At 37.8% G+C, this 19,870-nt stretch overlaps 2 protein-coding genes across 2 annotated transcripts in view; one reads left to right on the top strand and one right to left on the bottom strand.

Annotated features, from left to right (window-relative positions):
* The window catches only part of mcph1 (microcephalin 1), a 151,796-nt gene that overhangs the window by 47,261 nt on the left and 84,665 nt on the right, over nt 1–19,870 (bottom strand). The gene's annotated exons all lie outside the window — the stretch shown is intronic.
* Nucleotides 1–19,870, top strand: part of angpt2a (angiopoietin 2a) — a 49,421-nt gene that overhangs the window by 21,533 nt on the left and 8,018 nt on the right. Inside the window, exons 3-8 of the mRNA XM_079843156.1 lie at nt 2,616–2,737; nt 2,914–3,140; nt 8,432–8,559; nt 10,927–11,028; nt 11,115–11,281; nt 15,395–15,525. Coding sequence (XP_079699282.1) covers nt 2,616–2,737; nt 2,914–3,140; nt 8,432–8,559; nt 10,927–11,028; nt 11,115–11,281; nt 15,395–15,525 — 877 coding nt within the window. The remainder of the gene's footprint in view (nt 1–2,615; nt 2,738–2,913; nt 3,141–8,431; nt 8,560–10,926; nt 11,029–11,114; nt 11,282–15,394; nt 15,526–19,870) is intronic.

Genomic DNA, 19,870 nt, shown 5'->3' with positions numbered 1-19,870 from the left:
CACGACAGGGGCTGAATCTGAAATCGCCCCCTAAAACCTCAATCACAATTCCCAACGTTATCCACTTATACAGTTCACTTGATGAGTGAATGAAAACAAGTGAGTGAATTCGGACAGCTGTTGTGTATACATCGGCTGTACACTCGTTATTGTGGTGCAATGTGGGATTGAATGAGTGCACTCAATAACGTCCACTATGGTCTGGACACCACTACAAATGGCTGTCCCCTCAAACAATGCCCTATTTGAGGGTTTATTTCGGATTCAGCCAGGGAGAGTGCTGGCCTGCCGAATCGGAACCAGGTGACAAACTAGGCAAGTCAACCTCATGTATAACATTACAGCTGATTGAGTGTGTGTGTGCGCGGATGTGTGTGTGAGCGCCGATATATTGGTGTGTCTCTGTGTGTGTGAGAAAGAGAGAGGGTTTGTGTGCACGTGTGTTTTAAATGCAATTACAAAGCAATTGATTGGTTTTGTTCAACTCTGAAATTTTTTTCGAGTTCTGTTGTGGTAAAAATAGCTACGGGTAGAGCCAGTTGATTGCGAGTGCAACCATTCTACCTCATCAACCTAGAACGCAAACAAAATGGCGCCGCCCATTGTCCAAATTTATAATGGATTTTTTAAATAACGTAGATCTTTCATGGGTTTTCTACTACATATTTCAGTAAGAGACATAATTTATGTTATATTAAGCCATACAAGTGTTAACACCATGGGATCCCTTTAAAGTTTGTCGATCATGCCAGTGACAGCTGAAATCTATTGGGGGGGGGGGGGTCTAATGCTATTTCATGCATTCTGACTTATATTAATCTGTTAAAGAGTTGGATTCTCATGCTACACATTGAAACAATTAAAAAAATATATGATAAAACTAAAGACTCTTCGGAGATATGAAGGATGCAATACTACTCTATAGGTACTCAAGATTAACATGAGATTGGCTGAAACGGTGCTATTGTAATTATAAGTACTTAAAATTTTTTTTTTATAAAAAAACTAAGTAATTCAAGTTCTAAAGTAAACTAATTAAAGGAATAGTTCACCCAAAAATGAAAGTCACAATTACATAATTTACAGCTCCAGTGAGTTAATAAAAGTCTTCTGAAGCTAAGCATTGTGTTTTTGTAAGAAAAAACGACACTCTCGTGAACGTGCGGATGGATGTTACCGGAAGCTAGTGATTACAGTTTATAAAGTTATAATTGTGGATATTTTTCCTTACAAAATACGCAATGTTTCACTTCAAAAGGCCTTTATTAACCCACTGGAGAGCCGTATGGATTACTTTTATGATGGATGATGTGCTTTTTTGGGCTTCAAAATCTCAGTTACTATTCACTCCCATTATAAAGCTTGGAAGAGCCAGGATATTTTTTTTAAAGGGGTCATGAACTTTGTAAAATACTTTTGTATGAGGTCAACTTATGATATTCGCATGGTTTTTACATTCAAAAACATCATAAGCCCCGTTTCCACCGAAATTGTCCGGAACAATTTGTACCAGAAACTTTTTTTACAGGTTACACACGTGAGCTGGAACCGGCATATTTATTGCTCGGTAGCGCGATCCGTTTAGCTCCACGAGTCAGTGGACGGGACTACAGAAGTAGGCGTACATATTTATTTGTTAAGGCAGCGTTTCTGCATTCAATGACGTCAATGGTCGACATATTCTGAGATCGAGCGTTTTCTGGGCCTGGTGTCAATAAAAGCTTTTCTTTGACTAACAAGGAAGTTTTCAGTTCTGAAACTTTCAGGATATTCTTATATCACGATTAACTTTTATATATCAAAGGCTCAAGGGAAAGTTTATTTCTCAATTCATCACCCCTTTAATATAACTCAGAAAGTGCTTGGCTAAAAGAAGAAAGTCATATACACCTAGTATGGCTTAAGGGTGAGTAAATTATGGGATAATATAATTTTTTGGGTGAACTTACCCTTCAATAAGAAAAAAATTAGATCAAAAATAGTTTTGAAAGGCATTTTGATACTTTTGTTTGTATATATGCCTGTTCAAACAAAGATGCAAAGAAAATCAATAAAGTACTGTGTGTGCACAGATAATTACCAAACTGACTTCTCTCTTCTTCCACTTGAATGGCTTAAAATGACTTGAATGTTTATACTGGCAAGACTTAAAAATGTGCAAGTGCTGTTGTTATTATATTGTATTTGTTCTACTGTTGTATTGATGTATTTGCATCTTTGTTCTTATTTTTAATAACAAAGATAAAGTAATAAAAAATAACTATTGTAATTAATTTAGTAATTATTAATGATAAAATAATTGGAGGAAAAGATGCATTTTGATGATTCGAAGGTTCAGAGGAAAGCAATGTTCTCCAAAACATCATGGAGAACCACAAAATTGTTAACAAGATGGTATTATAGTTAGAAGTCAGAATTCAACGTACATGTTAAAGCCAATATATTTTTATGGGTGCTTTAAGAATACTTCATTTAATGAAACATGGAAGATCACAACAGCTGAAAAACTAGAAAACACCTTCAGAGGTGAGAATTTGTAAGAAAGTGAAAATGGAAATACTCTTGGTCTTATTTAAGATGCTTTCTGTTGGAAACATGTCTATTTTCATCTTTAGGTAATTAACCAAACAACTCGACTTGAACGTCAGCTTCTTGAGAACTCCATTTCAACCAGCAAACTGGAAAACGAATTTCTGCAGCAGATAAATGAAATCCACAAGCTGAATGAAAAGAACAGGTAATACATAATATTAATATAATATTGATTGTGCTGTTTAGAAAGACATCACACTTTGCCTCTCCAAATTCTGGAGGAAGATCTATTCAAGTCACAAACATTTTAACAGAAACTTAAATTCACATTGCTACATTCTTGAGGTAAAAGTGTTTTTCAAAGCTTGTTTTTTCTCTTAGTTTTCTAGAGAAACGAGTGGAGGACATGGAAGGTAAGAGAAATACAGAGCTAGAAAACTTGAAAGCGGAGAAGGAACAGCTCAAGCAGCTTGTGGAGAAGCAGACTAGCATCATAAAAGAGCTGGAGCAACAACTGCTCCGCACCTCCTCCGATAACTCCGCCATGAAGCAGCAGCAGCAAGAGCTGACAAATACGGTCAACAACCTAATTCACACCATTTCTTTGGGTAAGCAAGGTGGGGTTTGCATCAGCATTTCAAACATTATCACACATTGGATCTGGGGCAAAATAAATTCCAAAAACAATATTGTGCCAGACAGTTCACCTATATTATTCACCTATAATATTATGCAGCTGTTGAAATGTTTGGGGAAAAGGCTAGACCGCTAGTTAGATAGAGACACAGAGAAAGATAATCATCACAGTACGGTAAACACAGCATACTTTGTCATGGTCCAACAGTTTCAGTTAAAATACCTTTAAGGCACTAGTCATCATGAAATTATTTTATCAAAACTTATTATATTACTTGACAGTAACGTTGTAAAATTACAAAACTGTATCAGTGAGGGTGAGCAGTGTGACCAAAATCCAAAAATGGTATAAACAACTTCATAACATGAAATGATTACATAAATTCAACTTTTCCCCAACTAAAAATGGTTAACACATTATATAACCATGTTATAACCAAGCAATTTCTGGCACACTGTAAAACTGAAGAGTGAAATTAACTAAATGAAATGAGTTCATCTCACAAAAATATTACTGAAAGTTCACTGTACTGAACAGAATTTTGATGCAAAGCAAAGATGGCTGCATGCCTTTCTTTGGAGGTTACCATTGCTAACATGAGAACACAATGATTGGAAGCACTTCTTCCGTCTTTTTACGGCAATCAGTCAGCGCTAATAATCCTAATAGAGTGATTTTACCTGACTAATACCTGTTCACACTTTCTCATGTGCTGATATGATTAGTGAACTGATGTTAGCTGGTAATTTTTTTGCCAGGGCCAAAAAAAAAAAAAAGAAGAAAAAAAAGAGTGAAATTTAAATTGTGGTCTAGGCAGCTAGATTCGCCTAGAACTCGTGCATCTTCGGATGCGGAGCAGTGCGCAAAGTTAAAAAAAATTCTGTGCACTCTGCCAAGCAAAAGGGGGAAAATTAAAATTAAATTAATTTACATATAACCAGTTTAATATGGAGAGGCACTGAAATGTAGACCTTCGTGTTTTTGACCTACAGTGTTACATGACGTGAGAACAGTTAGTTATTTTGGTTTGTATGTTAGCAGGGACTTTAATCGTAACTTAACGAGAGTATGAAAAACAGAAAATCCTCTCAGGATCCCTGGAATCTGTGTTACAGTACCTCAGGCACGACATTTTAGCATTTTTGTAGCATAAACACCATCAAATCGATGAGAGCTTCGGATTTCCCAATGTTTCTCTATGTCGCGGACACCTAAAGATGTCCGAGTTCCGGTCCCAGTGCAACTGATACTCAACTGCTATTGGCTCATCTGCGTTCAAGGGAAGGGGCTTACCGATAGGTCAATTGAGGTCTTTCATGGTTCGGTTGAAACACATCCCATAATCACAGCCCAACGGAGCAGTATCAGACTCATATTCTGACTAGAATTGAGTATGACAACGTCAGGCAACCCAAACCAGGGCTCAGAGAACAAAATTAAATTATGTTCTTGAAGCCCTGGGAGCGAGAACTATTTTCTCTGTTCTTGCAGAGTATGTAGCGGCCTTTATACTGCACTCCTAGTGCACACTCTTTAGTTACACTAAAGATCATGCAACGCATGCCGTATATAAAGCGCAAGATAAACTATGAGCATGCAACGTTACGATGTCAATTTGTAAGTCATGAAATAAAATTAAAGTACCAATAAAAGTACCAATAAATCATGTAACTGGTTCAACGTGTGTTAGCTAGGAAGGATTTGCATGCAGTTGTGATGTGCATTCTGTATCAGGAGCAGTTTTCATGTTTCATTAACAGTTCATGATGTAGGCTATTGTGTATTCACCATGGTAACTGTTGTTTCCATAACCACAAAATGCCACTTATTTCACTTTATTTTGTTTATTTTTAAATTTGTGTGGAGGCTACTTTATAGTATTAACAAACACTGCTATTTAATAGCTTTAAATTATAGGCCTATTTATTAATCAGTATTAGTCATATTCATACAATGTATGTTTGTTAAATAGGCTAAAGTGGGACATTGAGTGTGTCATCAATTATTATTAAATAAATGTGCTTGTTTTGTATGCTAACTGGAATGCTAACTGCTCTAAAGGAAACGTGAAGCCAATGTATAAAGTTAATAAAGATAAGTTAAATTATTGCTGTTGTTATTATTAAGTTAAAAGTGAATGTAGTGTTATTATTGCTGGTGCCCTGTCATGAACCCTGCCTCCACAGCAAACAGAAACGAACCGTGGCTCCAAAACCGTGACATGAACCGAACCGTGGTATTGGTGTATCGTTACACCCCTAGAAATGAACAGCTGCTCAAATGATACATCAAATGCTCAAATGATTAAATAATAAATCAAACACTCAAAACGGCTGCTCAAATTATAAATCAAATACTCAAATGCAATTTCATAGCCTCATTCGCGGAAGCATGAACTGTGTGAAAAATCTAATTAAAACTCATTTGTATTTGATTTTTAATTTTCAGTATCAACCCAATATAAACCTGTCATAATTAAATCTAATCGGAAACGGAAATCGGCTCAAACGGAAACCGCAAATGGCAAATGATAAATCAAAAGCTCAAACGGAAATCACAAATGGCAAATAATAAATCAAATGCTCAAACGGAAACCGCAAATGATAAATCAAATGCCCAAACGGAAATCTCAAACGACAAATGATAAATCAAATGCAAATGAGGAATGTCAATCAAGCGTGGGCGGAGCTTTGAGACAGAAGAGATCAAGATCGGTGACAATAAGCTAAATACGTCTCAATGGTCTCTGCTGAAATATTTTGAGTTGGTCTCCCTGGCAATTAGCCTGGCGTGGCCATACTCAATTCTAGTCAGAATTTGAGTCTGGTACCGCTCCATTGAGCTTTGATTGTGGGGCGTGTTTCAACCGAGCCAGGAAAGACCTCAATTGGATAGACCCACAACCAATCAGAGCAACGGAGCGACGCGTAACGTTAGTTGTCAAATGTCAACAGAACTCAACTGCACTGTTACCAAGTCCGTGTTTTTCTCCATGTCCGCGGGTTGCCCCCCAAAGCGACCCCAATTATGTGATTATATAAACCCAGGAATGCGAATTTTAGCAGGCAACCTTGCCAAAATAACATATTTTGCCAACCAAACGCCATTTTTTTCCGGAGAACACCCCGGAAAGTTATTGTTTTGGGCTATAGTTTTGAGTAGCAATTGTGCGTGACATTGCAAAAACACTTGGAAACCCTGTCTGCACGCACGCAGTAAACGATGAGTGTAAACGATCTTTGCCAGTAATAAAATTATTTAAGGATACACAGAGTACTTACCAACACGATCATCGTTTCTGAGAGAAATAGTGAAGGTGAATGCATATACGAACAAGTTCTCCGTTTAGGATAAGAGCAAATTCAACCCAAGAGCCTTCGATGACGTGGATGATTACGTTACTGTTTATCATCTGTCCATCATCGTCTAAAGCCCGCCCTGACAATTTCATTGGTCCGAACAGTTTCTGTTCGGGCATAATTACTCCTCTATGGCAGTGGTTCCCAACCACGTTCCTGGAGGACCCCCAACAGTGCACATTTTGCATGTCTCCTCAATCAAACACACCTGATTCAGGTCATCAGCTCATTAGTAGCTACTCCAAGACCTGATGTGGGTGTGTCAGACAAAGGACACATCCAAAATGTGCACTGTTGGGGGTCCTCCAGGAACGTGGTTGGGAACCACTGCTCTATGGAGCGAGTCCAGACCGAATTGCCCGAGCAAAAAAAATTGTGGGCGGGGCTAAATTCGGCTGGCATCCAGGCTACCTGGCAATGGCTTGCTTCTGACTCTTTGCACCTGCAGTTGCCTCAGTACCTCGCGCAGTTTGCAATTGCAATGGTGTTCCCTCTGTGTCTGTAAGGACCTAAAGTTTTCCACTTAAAGGGTTAGTTCACCCAAAAATGAAAATTAGCCCATGATTTACTCACCCTCAAGCCATCCTAGGTGTATATGACATTCTTCTGAAGCGAAGCGATGCGTTTGTGTAAGGAAAATATCCATATTTAAAACTTTATAAAGTAAAATGTCTTAACTTCCGGCGGACCATCTTCTGTATTCAACTTACGGAAAAAGTGTAGCGCCCATGCCTCTCGCAGTTCAAAATGCTTGCACTACGTCTGACAAGCGTAACTGGTGTGCAATGTCTTCAGACGTAACGTAAGCATTTTGAACTGCGAGAGGGCGGCGTGGGCGCTACACTTTTTCCGTAAGTTTTAAATATGGATATTTATATTATATTATAAACGCATCGCTTCAGAATGCCTTTGTTAACCCCCCGGCGACGTGTGGAGAAGTTATGATGGATATAGATGCACTTTTATGGACTTCAAAAACAGAGCAACATTCACTGCCATTATAAAGCTTGGAAGAGCCAGAATTTTTTTTTAATATAACTCTGTTTGTTGTTGTCTGAAAAAAGAATGTCATATACACTAGGATGGCTTGAGGGTGAGTAAATCATGAGCTAATTTTCATTTTTGGGTGAACCAGCCCTTTAAGTAAAGTTGGCTGCATATTCGCAGATTCAAATTTCCCGGATCAATAGCTAGTGCGCTAAATGTTGTTACTACACAAATAACACCTCTTTTCAATCATGTAGACAAGTAGCTACAGCTTAATTTTGCCCAAAACAAGCTTTCCTCCACAGTGGAAAAATTACACTGATCTCTATGCCCAGGCGGCTGAGAGTCGCAAAGTTTTGTCTGCAAAGTGCAAAACCTGAAAAGGCGTTATTACAAAAACAGTTAATAACTTCACGGTTACACACTGTAGTGACACCAAATTCAGTTCACACATCACTGCTGTCCTGCTGCTTATACTACAACACTTATTTTGGGAAAATGTGTTTTACTAAGTACTAAGTATTTGTACTAAGTAGTTTTTCTATTCGTCTCAGGGCTACCTTGCTTTATTACAAAAGACTACCAGCTTTAATGACTGCAGACATCTTAAATAGCATTTGTTTTATAATAAGAAGTTGACTAAACTGGGAAGGACAAAAAAACAAAAAACAGACAGTTTACATTTGATTCAGTGGGATTTTTTCTTCATGGCCTATTAAACGGTCTATACCACAGTAAAAAAAGGACAATAACACAAAACAGAAAACTAAAATCAAATCTATGTACATATCAAATCGATTTTTAACTGAATCGTGACCCCAAGAATCAATTTAAATCGAATCGTGAGGTAATTATTCCCACCCTTATTACAGTGCATACCATCCACTTTGGTTTAACAAAACATTTCTTTTACCAGGTAGCAATCCTGCAATGATGCAGGATGATCCAGATCAGTACAATGACTGTGCTGCAGTCTTCAAGTTAGGGAACAAGGAAAGCGGTGTCTACTCATTGACCATACCTGATACAAAACAGCAGTTCAAGGTAACCTCTATCAACTTAATTCAAGTCAAAGAGGTAAAATACCAGCAAAATACTTATACTAAAATATATAACAGTGCATTGACATTAAAAGTAGTCCTAACAAACATTAGAAAAATGAAAATTCTCTCATTTACTCACCATGTGTTGTTCTGACCATGTACTATATTATTATTTTTTTTTTATCTATGAAACACTAAATGCTGAACATCAAAGTCATTATTTTCCATAAAACAAAAGTGGATAGCAATTTGATTATATAAGCTCACAAAGACTCAGGTTGAAGCCATGTCCTGATCCCATATCCTCACTCTAACCCTTATTTTTTTGTCTACAGTGTACTTTCAAGTATAAAAACGGCAACAATAATAAAGAAAATTATCAATTGTGTTGAATTAAAAAATGATGGCTTTAGACATTACTAATGCCAAATGCCATATGACTGATCGCAGCAAAGCTTTGAAAACACAAATACAAATGTGAATATCAGTGATCTTTTTTTAAACTATCATCGAAGGAGTAAGGAGATGTAAATACACCAACTACTTTAATGGTGCAGTTTACAAGCTTGGAAGAAAAAACTTTTCTTGAATGAAATAGAAAAATATGGACATTCTGCCTAATAACGATTGTGTTTTAAGATTATAACTAAAATTAAAGCTGCAAGCAGCGATGAAAGGGCCCTTGCACCCGGGGGCACTGCCACTTGGTGGCCTCAGGAAAACAGTGAATGGTGGGCGACATGCATTTAAGCGGGTAAATATAGGAGAAATATGGTAGAGTGACTTCAATGACCCACACTTCCTGCTGCCAGCATGTGGCACTTTGACTATAACCGAATATTGCCATGTTGATGTCTTCAGGCCAAGACTATTAATCAAACAGAATGCATGTGAAGTTTAAGGCAGATTGGTCATTGCATGCCTGAGTTAAATGTGTTTAAATGTGCCATATTTAAATGTGCTTCTGATAAAAAATTACAGTGTAAAGCATGCCATAGGTCCGTTAGCCATCAATAACGTAATTTGTATAATATCAATACGGTAGTCATTTGTACTGGCATTTAAACGTTAAACTTTACTTATATTTACTATGGTTATAACAAATGTTTGGTAACGTAAATACTTACACTTGAAAGCATATTTCCCCGTTAACGCTCCAGCTCCGCTAACGTCCGATATTTTGTATTTTTTGAACAAGATAGCAAAGCTGCGCGCATAGGATTGTGGGTGATTTGAGAGCGTGAAGTCTACTAGTATGCATCCTTTCCTGTATATGGCATATTTTTCGAAAGAAGGACTCAGACCTTGGTTGAAATTCCGAGGATCCTCGACATTGGAACAGTCCTTCGACGGCTGTCGATGACGTAGCATCATCGGAATTCTGGCTTCCGAGGATCCTTACTTGACATTGAGAAACGCCTACTGAATATTGCCATGTAAATGTCTTCAGGCTAGGACTCTTAGCAAACGCGAAGTTTGGGGCAGGTCGGACATTGTATGCCTGAGTTACAACAGCTTCCTGTTTCATGGTGAATCAAACTTTGTGAGGACGCCACGGACACGCCCTTCAGCGAAAACTTAAGATCTTCGTAATTTAACTTCACCAAGGCCTTTAGATTAGACTGTAAAATATGATGTTGATCTGATCAAATCTCTAGGAGGAGTTTGGTGAAGTACAATGTCTGGAAATGGCAAAATTCACAAAAAGTTTGCAAAGGAAATTCAAAATATCTCACTTCCTGTTGGTTTTCAGATTTTGCACCAGGAGACTTTTTTTGTAGGTATTGGGCTGTTACATGTGTCTACTGAATTTCATACCTGTATGTGAAACGTAGTGCGATGGGCACTTCGTTGAAAATTTGTAGGGGGCACTATCGAACCATTTTGCTACGCCTAAATCTGAAACCCATATCAAACGTAAATTTTCACCACTTCTGATGCGTGTCCAAAGTTTCATGAGTTTTCGAGCATGTTTAGGCCCTCAAAAATATGATTCATTTCGGTGAAAAAGAATGATAGGCTGAGCAATTACAATAGGGTCCTCACACCATCTGTGCTGGGCCCCTAATAATATGTGATTTGAAAGACACAAGGGTAACTAAATGACAGTTTTATTTATTCTTTTAAGAGCGACCCTTTTGCTGAAGTTCTAAACACGCTTTCTTAGGAGCCATTTCCTAAGAAACCTTTCTTTAGAAGTAATTAAAGACTGCCAATTTAACATTCTTTTTAGACATACTAGATTCTGAGAAAGTTGTCAAAAAGGTTATTTGTTTAGGTTATATCCTGAAAGAAAGGCATGGCATGAGCTTCATACAGGACATGAATGGTGAAATTTAGCCAGTATTTTATAATTTTTTGTTTCCAGGCCTACTGTGACATGGAAACAGATGGAGGTGGTTGGACAGTAATACAGAAGCGCTTCAATGGCCTTATTGATTTTCATCAAACATGGAAAAATTACACAATGGTAGGGATTTAATTGTACTTACATCCTTTGTATTCTGAAAAATGTACACTGCTATGAAACATGGATTTTCTGTATTTCCAATTTAGGGGTTTGGAGACATCTCCGGTGAACACTGGTTGGGGAATGAAATTATATCCAAGTTGACTCAAGAAAAACAACATGTCCTCAGGATAGATCTGACAGACTGGGAGGGGAACACAGCCTTTTCAAAATATGAACAGTTCTCACTTCATGGAGAGAAGCAGAATTACAGGTAGGGATCGACCGATATGGATTTTTTAGTGCCGATGCCGATTTTTTTTCATCAGCCTTAGCCGATGACCGATACGGGCTGCCGATTTTCTTGAGCCGGTATTTGGAGCCGATACTGCTTTTGCTCCCTCAATTTACACACAATGATCATGATGATAACAATTAAAATTTTAAAAAAGGAACATTTATTGAACTAAAAAACAATATTTAACAAATAGTAAAAACAGGTGAGGTAGAACAAGGAAAAAAAAGAGTTCAGTGGTGAAAATAAATTCTGAAAATAAATATTTAAGCATAAATAAAATAATTACACTATTGCACACAGTAGCAACAAGCAAGCAGCATAATAAAGTGCACACTGACTGTAATATACTTAATTTTAAAACTATTTAAAATCTAGTAATTTAATGCTTAGGTGCATTTAACTTAATCTCTTGTAGAGCAACACTAGCAGTAATTCAGGAAAAAATCTCCCAATGCTCCACGTGAAACTTCTGTCTTCCGACCTTTTACTATCGGGTCTATTCTCAATTGATTTTGATTAATATGCGCGAGGGAGGGAGAGCAAGACAGTTTGAAGACGGTGAGTGCACGCGCGGCCGGAGGAGGGGCACGCTCTCTGCTTGTTCTCTCAGCAACACATGCGACCTGTCAGAAGCGCAACAGTCAGTCTCATCACTCACCAATCAAATAAGGCTTTAGCGGGATAAAAATTTGCTTTGGCAGCCGCCCAAAAAAACGCAGTGTGTGACGGCTGGTGTTGATTCTGTGGCGCACCACCGCAACTTAGTCTATGTGAGGGAAACACTGGAGAGACACACACACCACACGAGTCTAAACTTCAGCCAGGTGGTCGCTGAATAAAACTCCCACAAATACCACGTAACAACGCCAGCATTACTTAATCCTATGACCAGTGTTTGTAACATCTACCGTATACATACGAATAGCCTACAACTTAGCTATTTGCAGCTCCCTCAATACAATGGCAAGCAGTTTTATAGACGGCATTCAGCATTTGCGTTTTCCATTTGGATGCACAAACTTGCTTAGCTATAGTTGCAAGCACATATAGAGCAACACGTTTCCACTTTCAAAGTGTATGGCAATATTTCAACTAAGTCAAACAGTTAAAAGATGCTTTGAAATTTTTAAACTTATCGTTGCCTTGAAGAGAAGATTCCAGCTCTCTGCAAGTGGGGGGAGGGACTGTGCATGAACTGCAGCATCTCCAGCAACACAGAGCTGCCTGTGGACGCCTGTCTGTAAATAATGCCGGGAAAAAAATATCGGCGAAAGCAGCAGCCTTGTATCGGCCGATGCCGATACACGTAAAAATCTGAAATATCGGCCGTCCGATATATCGGTCTAACACTAATTACAGGTGAAGAATTACCCCATGCTTCCATATACCTGAGAGTTTTGGCATATGTTGCATTCCCAAATGCAAATTATAAGCGACTCAAAATGAGCTTATAGAGTAGCGTTTACTGCGAATCTGTAAACTGTAAATTAACTGAATGAATGCTACTGAAACATGCAGCATGTCAGACTATATTTATATAATTACAACAGCGATTTGATGATCGCACTAAGCCATATCACACTCACAACCATGCATTGTCAAAATTCATAAAAAAGTTACCGGGCAACTGGCGAGTAAAACCGTTTCAACAGAGATTTTAACTCACCATTGGTGATTTGAACTCTGGTAAGGGTTAAAGGGATAGTTCACCCAAAAATGAAAATTGTGTCATTTACACACCCTCAAGTTGTTCCAAACCTGTATGACACACACAAAAGAAGATATTTTGAAGAATGTTTGTAACAAAGCAGATAGAGCAACCATTAACTACCTTAGTATTTTTTTCCCTACTATGGTAGTTATGCAAAATGTCTTTGAAACAGTATAAAGGGAGCATATACAGGGAAAACAGCATTGAGCCAAGGGACTCCAAATGGAAGGGGTGCTGATAAGGAAACAGTCACCAAGGCTGACAGAAAAAGTCCTGTCTGATAGATAGGACCTAAACCACTCCAGAGCAGTACCTTTAATAACAAAAAAATGTTCCAACTGGGAAAGTAGGATATTATGATCAATGGTGTCAAATGTAGATGTCAGATATAAAAGCATAAGTATGGCTGAATATCCAGAGTCAGTGACCAATAAAAGGTTATTAAACACCTTCAAAAGTGCAGTTTCTGTGCTATGAAGAGCTTTAAAACCTGACTGATACACTTCTAAAACGCGGTGTATCTAAAAAAGATTGCAACTGTATACAAACTGCTTTCTCTAATATTTTCAAAAGAAAGGCGAGTTTAGAGTTTGGTCTATAATTATATAGAACTGTGGTGTCCAGGTTGGATTTTTTTTTAATCAGAAGTTGAACCACAGTGTGTTTAAAATCTAGTGGAACAACACCTGCGGTCAAACTGCTCATGTTTAAAATAAAACACCAGGAAGCTACAAGTTAGCTGTTGATTTGGTACACACCCATGATAACACAGCCGTTAATTCTGCTATAAAAACTCTGGAGGGCTGGCACACAATAGTCACAGCTCCAAAGAAAATATTTTGAAATCTGGAAACATTTATGGTCTACAGTATGTAATGTGAAAACATGACAACACAGTTCCCCTGAACAACTTTTGCCATTGAACCACTCAACAAGCTAATGGCTAATTACAATTTTTGTAATGATATCAAAAAGATGAACAGGACATACAGTAAGCCTCTGGCCCGAAACCTAGTGAGCGGTCTACTGCCTCCATAGATAGCTGCCTTCAAAGGTCCCGATCAGACAGGACGTTTTTCTCAGGTTTGAAAATGTGAGGTGTGCCACCCTGCCTTTTGTAGTTTTTAATGTTGAAAAGAGCACTGTGCTGCAGATTTTTTATGTTGCTAAGCAACCCCCGAATCAGCTGTCCTGTCAGTCTAATCAAGGTAACCGTAACAACAACGGAAGGCCCGTCTCTCCATTCATTCGATTGGAAAATGGAAAAAATGCGAATGACGTCAGGCGTCTCTGACATCTGTTCAGAGTTGATTATTTTTTGCAATTTCAGGCGCAATTCTGTCTAACCATATTTAACCCCTACAAAATCCAGCCATTTTAACAGGGGTGCATGACGTATCTTAATATACATTACTAATAATACAAATAAGACAAAACTATTTGTATAATAAAATATAATTTATGTGGTGTCACGCAAGGATGATTGGGAATATCCTTTTACTGTTTTTCACCATCAATTATATGATTATTGATTAGTTCGATTAGTTTTCACTGCCAGGCTTAATACACAGACACAAATATACACTATTTGTCAAAAGTTTGGATACATTACAATTTTTTTTTGTTGAAAGAAGTCTCTTATGCTCACCAAGGCTGCATTTATTTAATAAATAAATACAGTAAAAAAAGTAATATTATGAAATATTACAATTAAAAATAATTGTTTTCTATTTGAATACATTTAAAATACATTTACTTTATTCCGGTGATGGCAAAGCTGATTTTTCAGCATTATTACTCCAGTCTAAAGTGTCAAGTGATCCTAATAATTTCCAGATACTATTTCACAATATTACTGTTTTTACTGTATGTTTGATGAAATAAGTACAGCCTTGGTTAGCATAAGAGACTTTTCAAAAACAATTTTTTAATGTTTCCAAACTTTTGACAGGTGCTGTATACAAGGGATAATCCACAGCTCGTTGTGCATTACACACTGACGTTTGCGGCTGCAGAGACAACAGTTGGCCTTGTTAGCGTGACCGCCTCCCACACCGGAGACCTCGGTTTGAATCCTGCTCGGAGCATGTCGACTGGGACCGATTACACTTACACATTATTTCCTGTCAGTGTTGTAGTGTAGGTGCCCTAAAGCAGCCAAAGTACATAAACTTAATCACATGGGTATATGTACCTCAACTACAGCGAAAATGAGAACTCGCAAATACTGAAAATGGTACAATAAATCGTAAAACAGAGTTTACGCATTTTAGCAGTTGATGTAGTTTGTCTATCTCTTATTGATAACAGAATTTAATTACCTGACTAACTCACATGTAAAATATATTATTTATATTTCTGATTTCCCAATTATATAGGATACACCTCAACAGCTACAGTGGAACAGCGGGTAGGACCAGTAGCATGGGACAGCCAGGAAGTGATTTCAGCACAAAAGATGTAGACAACGACAAATGTATTTGCAAATGCTCACAAATGCTCTCAGGAGGTAAGAGCAATTTACTTTCAAATACCTCTATAATGTCTTCAGTGTTTTAATACATGCTTCATAAATGTCTTATTCTAATGGATTTGGAGTGCTTATTTGCCCCAGGTCCCTTTATTTAAACTCTGTTACATAGCACCAGGGGTGTAAACCGTACGCAAAAATTATTTTACCTTCCTGTTCCAACATGACTGCGCACCAGTGCACAAAACAAGGTCCATAAAGACATGGATGAGCGAGTTTGGTGTGGAAGAACTTGACTGGCCTGCACAGAGTCCTGACCTCAACCCGATATAACTCCTTTGGGATGAATTAGAGCAGAGACTGTGAGCCAGGCCTTCTCGTCCAACATCAGTGCCTGACCTCAAAAATGCGCTTCTAGAAGAATGGTCAAAAACTCCCATAAACGCACTCCTAAACCTTGTGGAAATCCTTCCCAGAAGAGTTGAAGCTGTTATAGCTGCAAAGGATGGGCCAACTCCATATTAAACCCTACAGTTTTCATTTGCGTGTTCACGAGCTGTGAAGGTTCCGCCCTCTGGGATGGGGAGCAGCAGCTCATTTGCATTTAAAGGAGACACACAAAACAGCTCATTGTTCTCAAACACAAAAATTGGCATTTTCAAAATGGTATATTAAATGATCTGTTTGGAATTTTGATCTGAAACTTCACAGACACACTGGGGACACCTGAGACTAGTGCTGGGCGGTATGACCAACAAACAATTTATATCACGGTATTTTTCTAAATTATATCGGTTTTGCGGTATATGACGGTATTTTTTTTCCCCTATGTATGACCAGGTGTTAACCACATTTTCTACTAATTGAGAGGAAATACTGCAGTAGATTGACTAGAATACCCTATTTTACTGTCACAGGGTTTATACAGGTTTCATCAGGTCAAATTTAAGACCATTATGAATTTAATTTAAGAACTATATCACGCAATAAAATGTTTTAATAAAAAATAATAAAAAAAATTATATATATATATTTATACATACATATACACACATACACACACACACCTAAAGGATAATTAGGAACACCTGTTCAATTTCTCATTAATGCAATTATCTAATCAACCAATCACATGGCAGTTGCTTCAATGTTTTTATGGGTGTGGTCCTGGTCAAGACAATCTCCTGAACTCCAAACTGAATGTCAGAATAGGAAAGAAAGGTGATTTAAGCAATTTTGAGCGTGGCATGGTTGTTGGTGCCAGACGGGCCGGTCTGAGTATCTGCTCAGTTACTGGGATTTTCACGCACAACCATTTCTAGGGTTAACAAAGAATGGTGTGAAAAGGGAAAAACATCTAGAATGCGGCAGTCCTGTGAGCGAAAATGCCTTGTTGATGCTAGAGGTCAGAGGAGAATGGGCCGACTGATTCAAGCTGATAGAAGAGCAACTTTGACTGAAATAACCACTCGTTACAACCGAGGTATGCAGCAAAGCATTTGTGAAGCCACAACACGCACAACCTTGAGGCGGATGGGCCACAACAGTAGAAGACCCCACCGGGTACCACTCATCTCCACTACAAATAGGAAAAAGAGGCTACAATTTGCACAAGCTCACCAAAATTGGACAGTTGAAGACTGGAAAAATGTTGCCTGGTATGATGAGTTTCAATTTCTGTTGAGACATTCAGATGGTAGAGTCAGAATTTGGCGTAAACAGAATGAGAACATGGATCCATCATGCCTTGTTACCACTGTGCAGGCTGGTGGTGGTGGTGTAATGTGTGGGGGATGTTTTCTTGGCACACTTTAGGCTCCTTAGTGCCAATTGGCCATCGATTAAATGCCACGGCCTACCTGAGCATTGTTTCTGACCATGTCCATCCCTTTATGACCACCATGTACCCATCCTCTGATGGCTACCTCCAGCAGGATAATGCACCATGTCACAAAGCTCGAATCATTTCAAATTGGTTTCTTGAACATGACAATGAGTTCACTGTACTAAAATGGCCCCCACAGTCACCAGATCTCAGCCCAATAGAGCATCTTTGGGATGTGGTGGAACGGGTGCCCTGGATGTGCATCCCACAAATCTCCATCAACTGCAAGATGCTATCCTATCAATATGGGCCAACATTTCTAAAGAATGCTTTCAGCACCTTGTTGAATCAATGCCACGTAGAATTAAGGCAGTTCTGAAGGCGAAAGGGGGTCAAACACAGTATTAGTATGGTGTTCCTAATAATCCTTTAGGTGAGTGTATATGCAGTATGTGTGTGTGTGTGTGTGTGTAAGTGACAAGACACAAGAGAACGCACTGTATGTCAATGTCTTGTCTGTGTGGGTGCGTCTCAATCCGCTCCCTAGTTCAGTAGTCAGGGCACTGATCAGGGAGTCGTCCACATTCATGTACACAATATACTGATTCACCACTAAGGAAGGAGCTAATCGAAGGACACCCTGATACACACACACACGCGCTCTTGTGCACGCATCGAGTTCTCTTTTGCTCTTGAACAAAAAATAACACTACAGAAAATTTTACCAAAACGCCAGTCTTAAATGAACTTGTGAGAAAATGAGATGCACTCTTAAAGTGACAGAGGCACTGATGATGTCTGTCATTAATGTTCATCAAAGAACAGGAACAGAATTTTTAATGATGATTAATCTCTTTCATTTATTATTTATTCAGTTAAGAAAGGTGTTGATAACTTTATTCAATTTCTGTCTAGACTATGTCTAACAGGGAAGGCCATGGGTAAATATAACATTTATTATAATGGATTTATGTAAAGATTGTTTTAAGTTCTATTAAATAAAAAGTTATTTTTTAAAAGCCTAATAAATGTTGAAATTGGTAGCTTTCAGTTATACTGTAATGTAACGTCATTAATGTTTCATAGAGATATTTGTGATACTGGCCTTCATTCATGAAAAGATGCCATTTATTAATCTATTCACAGCATATATAAAATGATTGATTTTGTGGAGGTACATTTTTCTGCTGAGAGTGGGAAATATGATCAAAGTCTTACAAGTAAACCACAAAAATAAGCAATTATTTAATATAAGTTCTCAAGTAATTAAGTAATCAAATAAACAGTCAGTAATAAAATAAGAACTTTAAAGTTAAGTTGTTCATTAAAGTTTGCTTTGTATTATAAAGTATTACATTGTAGCCTGTGTCATACATCTGTCACTGAAGCACTTCTGACACACACGATACCTGAATAAAAGTGTAGGTAAAACAAATAGTTGAGTGGATAGTTTTTACTACTAGTTTTCAAATAATTTTTACTAATAGCGTTTAAGGATGGTAGAGGTGGCTTTGAAACGCAGACATCAAGGTCACGGTAAAAAATTGTGTAACAAAAAAGATGCATTTTAGACTAACAAATTAGATAGATCGCAATCTACTTCGTTTGGCTAGCTATCAGCCTATAGCATAAATAGTCTAGTCAGCTGTCCAATGAATAGGCAACCAAACTGCTCCATATAAAAAAGCAATTGTAAATCATCCAAAATAATGCCATGGTCACTAGATTTTTTACAGGTCTAGGGATCCCACAATTCTCAATATAATATTGAACCATTCGGTATGGCATTCACGGTTCAATACGCGCTTGTGAATTGCGTTTTTTTCGGTTTTGCATGTAATGAATAATTTTTCCACAATTTCTATAATTTGCCTCCATCCCAATACTAAACAACGCGACATACATTCACATCACACGCTAGTGGTAGAGTTATACTCTCGGAATACTGTAGTTATTCACAATCACGAAAGTTAATTATTTGCATGCTTTTTAAAGCCTTGCCGGTTAAGCATTTAATTTGCGTGCTTATGCATGGTTTTAACATGCGCTTTTCCGAGCATGCGCACTAAACGCCTGTCAAACACGTGATTACTGGACTAAGTAGTCTTACTGCGCTAATACTGTCAAATACACACATGGTTAACATAAACACAGTCATTTATGTCTAAAGTGAAAGTAAAATCAGCATGTGTAAGTATATTAGATGCAGGCAGGTCTTAAATTGACAGCAGCGCAGACTTGTGAACACGCTGTCCTTAAAGGGACAGTCCACCTCTAAAATGATGTCATTATTTACTCACTCTAATATTGTTCCAAACCTGAATTAATTTCTCGATGATAGAATTTTCATTTTTGAGTGAACTAAAGACAAAGAGAAAATCACACTTCTCTTGACTGAAAAACAATATTTTATAGTGAAGTAGTGTTTTATTTTTACATTTATTCATTCAATTTCATACTTAAATGCTGCTGTACTGCTCTAAGCTGCCAGTGTAAATCTTATATATATATATATATATATAAAATATTATATTATACAATACACTAGAAATGTGTACA

Source organism: Gobio gobio (assembly GCF_949357685.1).
Source record: "Gobio gobio genome assembly, chromosome: 18".
Lineage (NCBI taxonomy): Eukaryota > Metazoa > Chordata > Actinopteri > Cypriniformes > Gobionidae > Gobio > Gobio gobio.
Note: the sequence above shows the minus strand (reverse complement) of the source record. Positions and strands in the feature narration are given on the sequence as shown.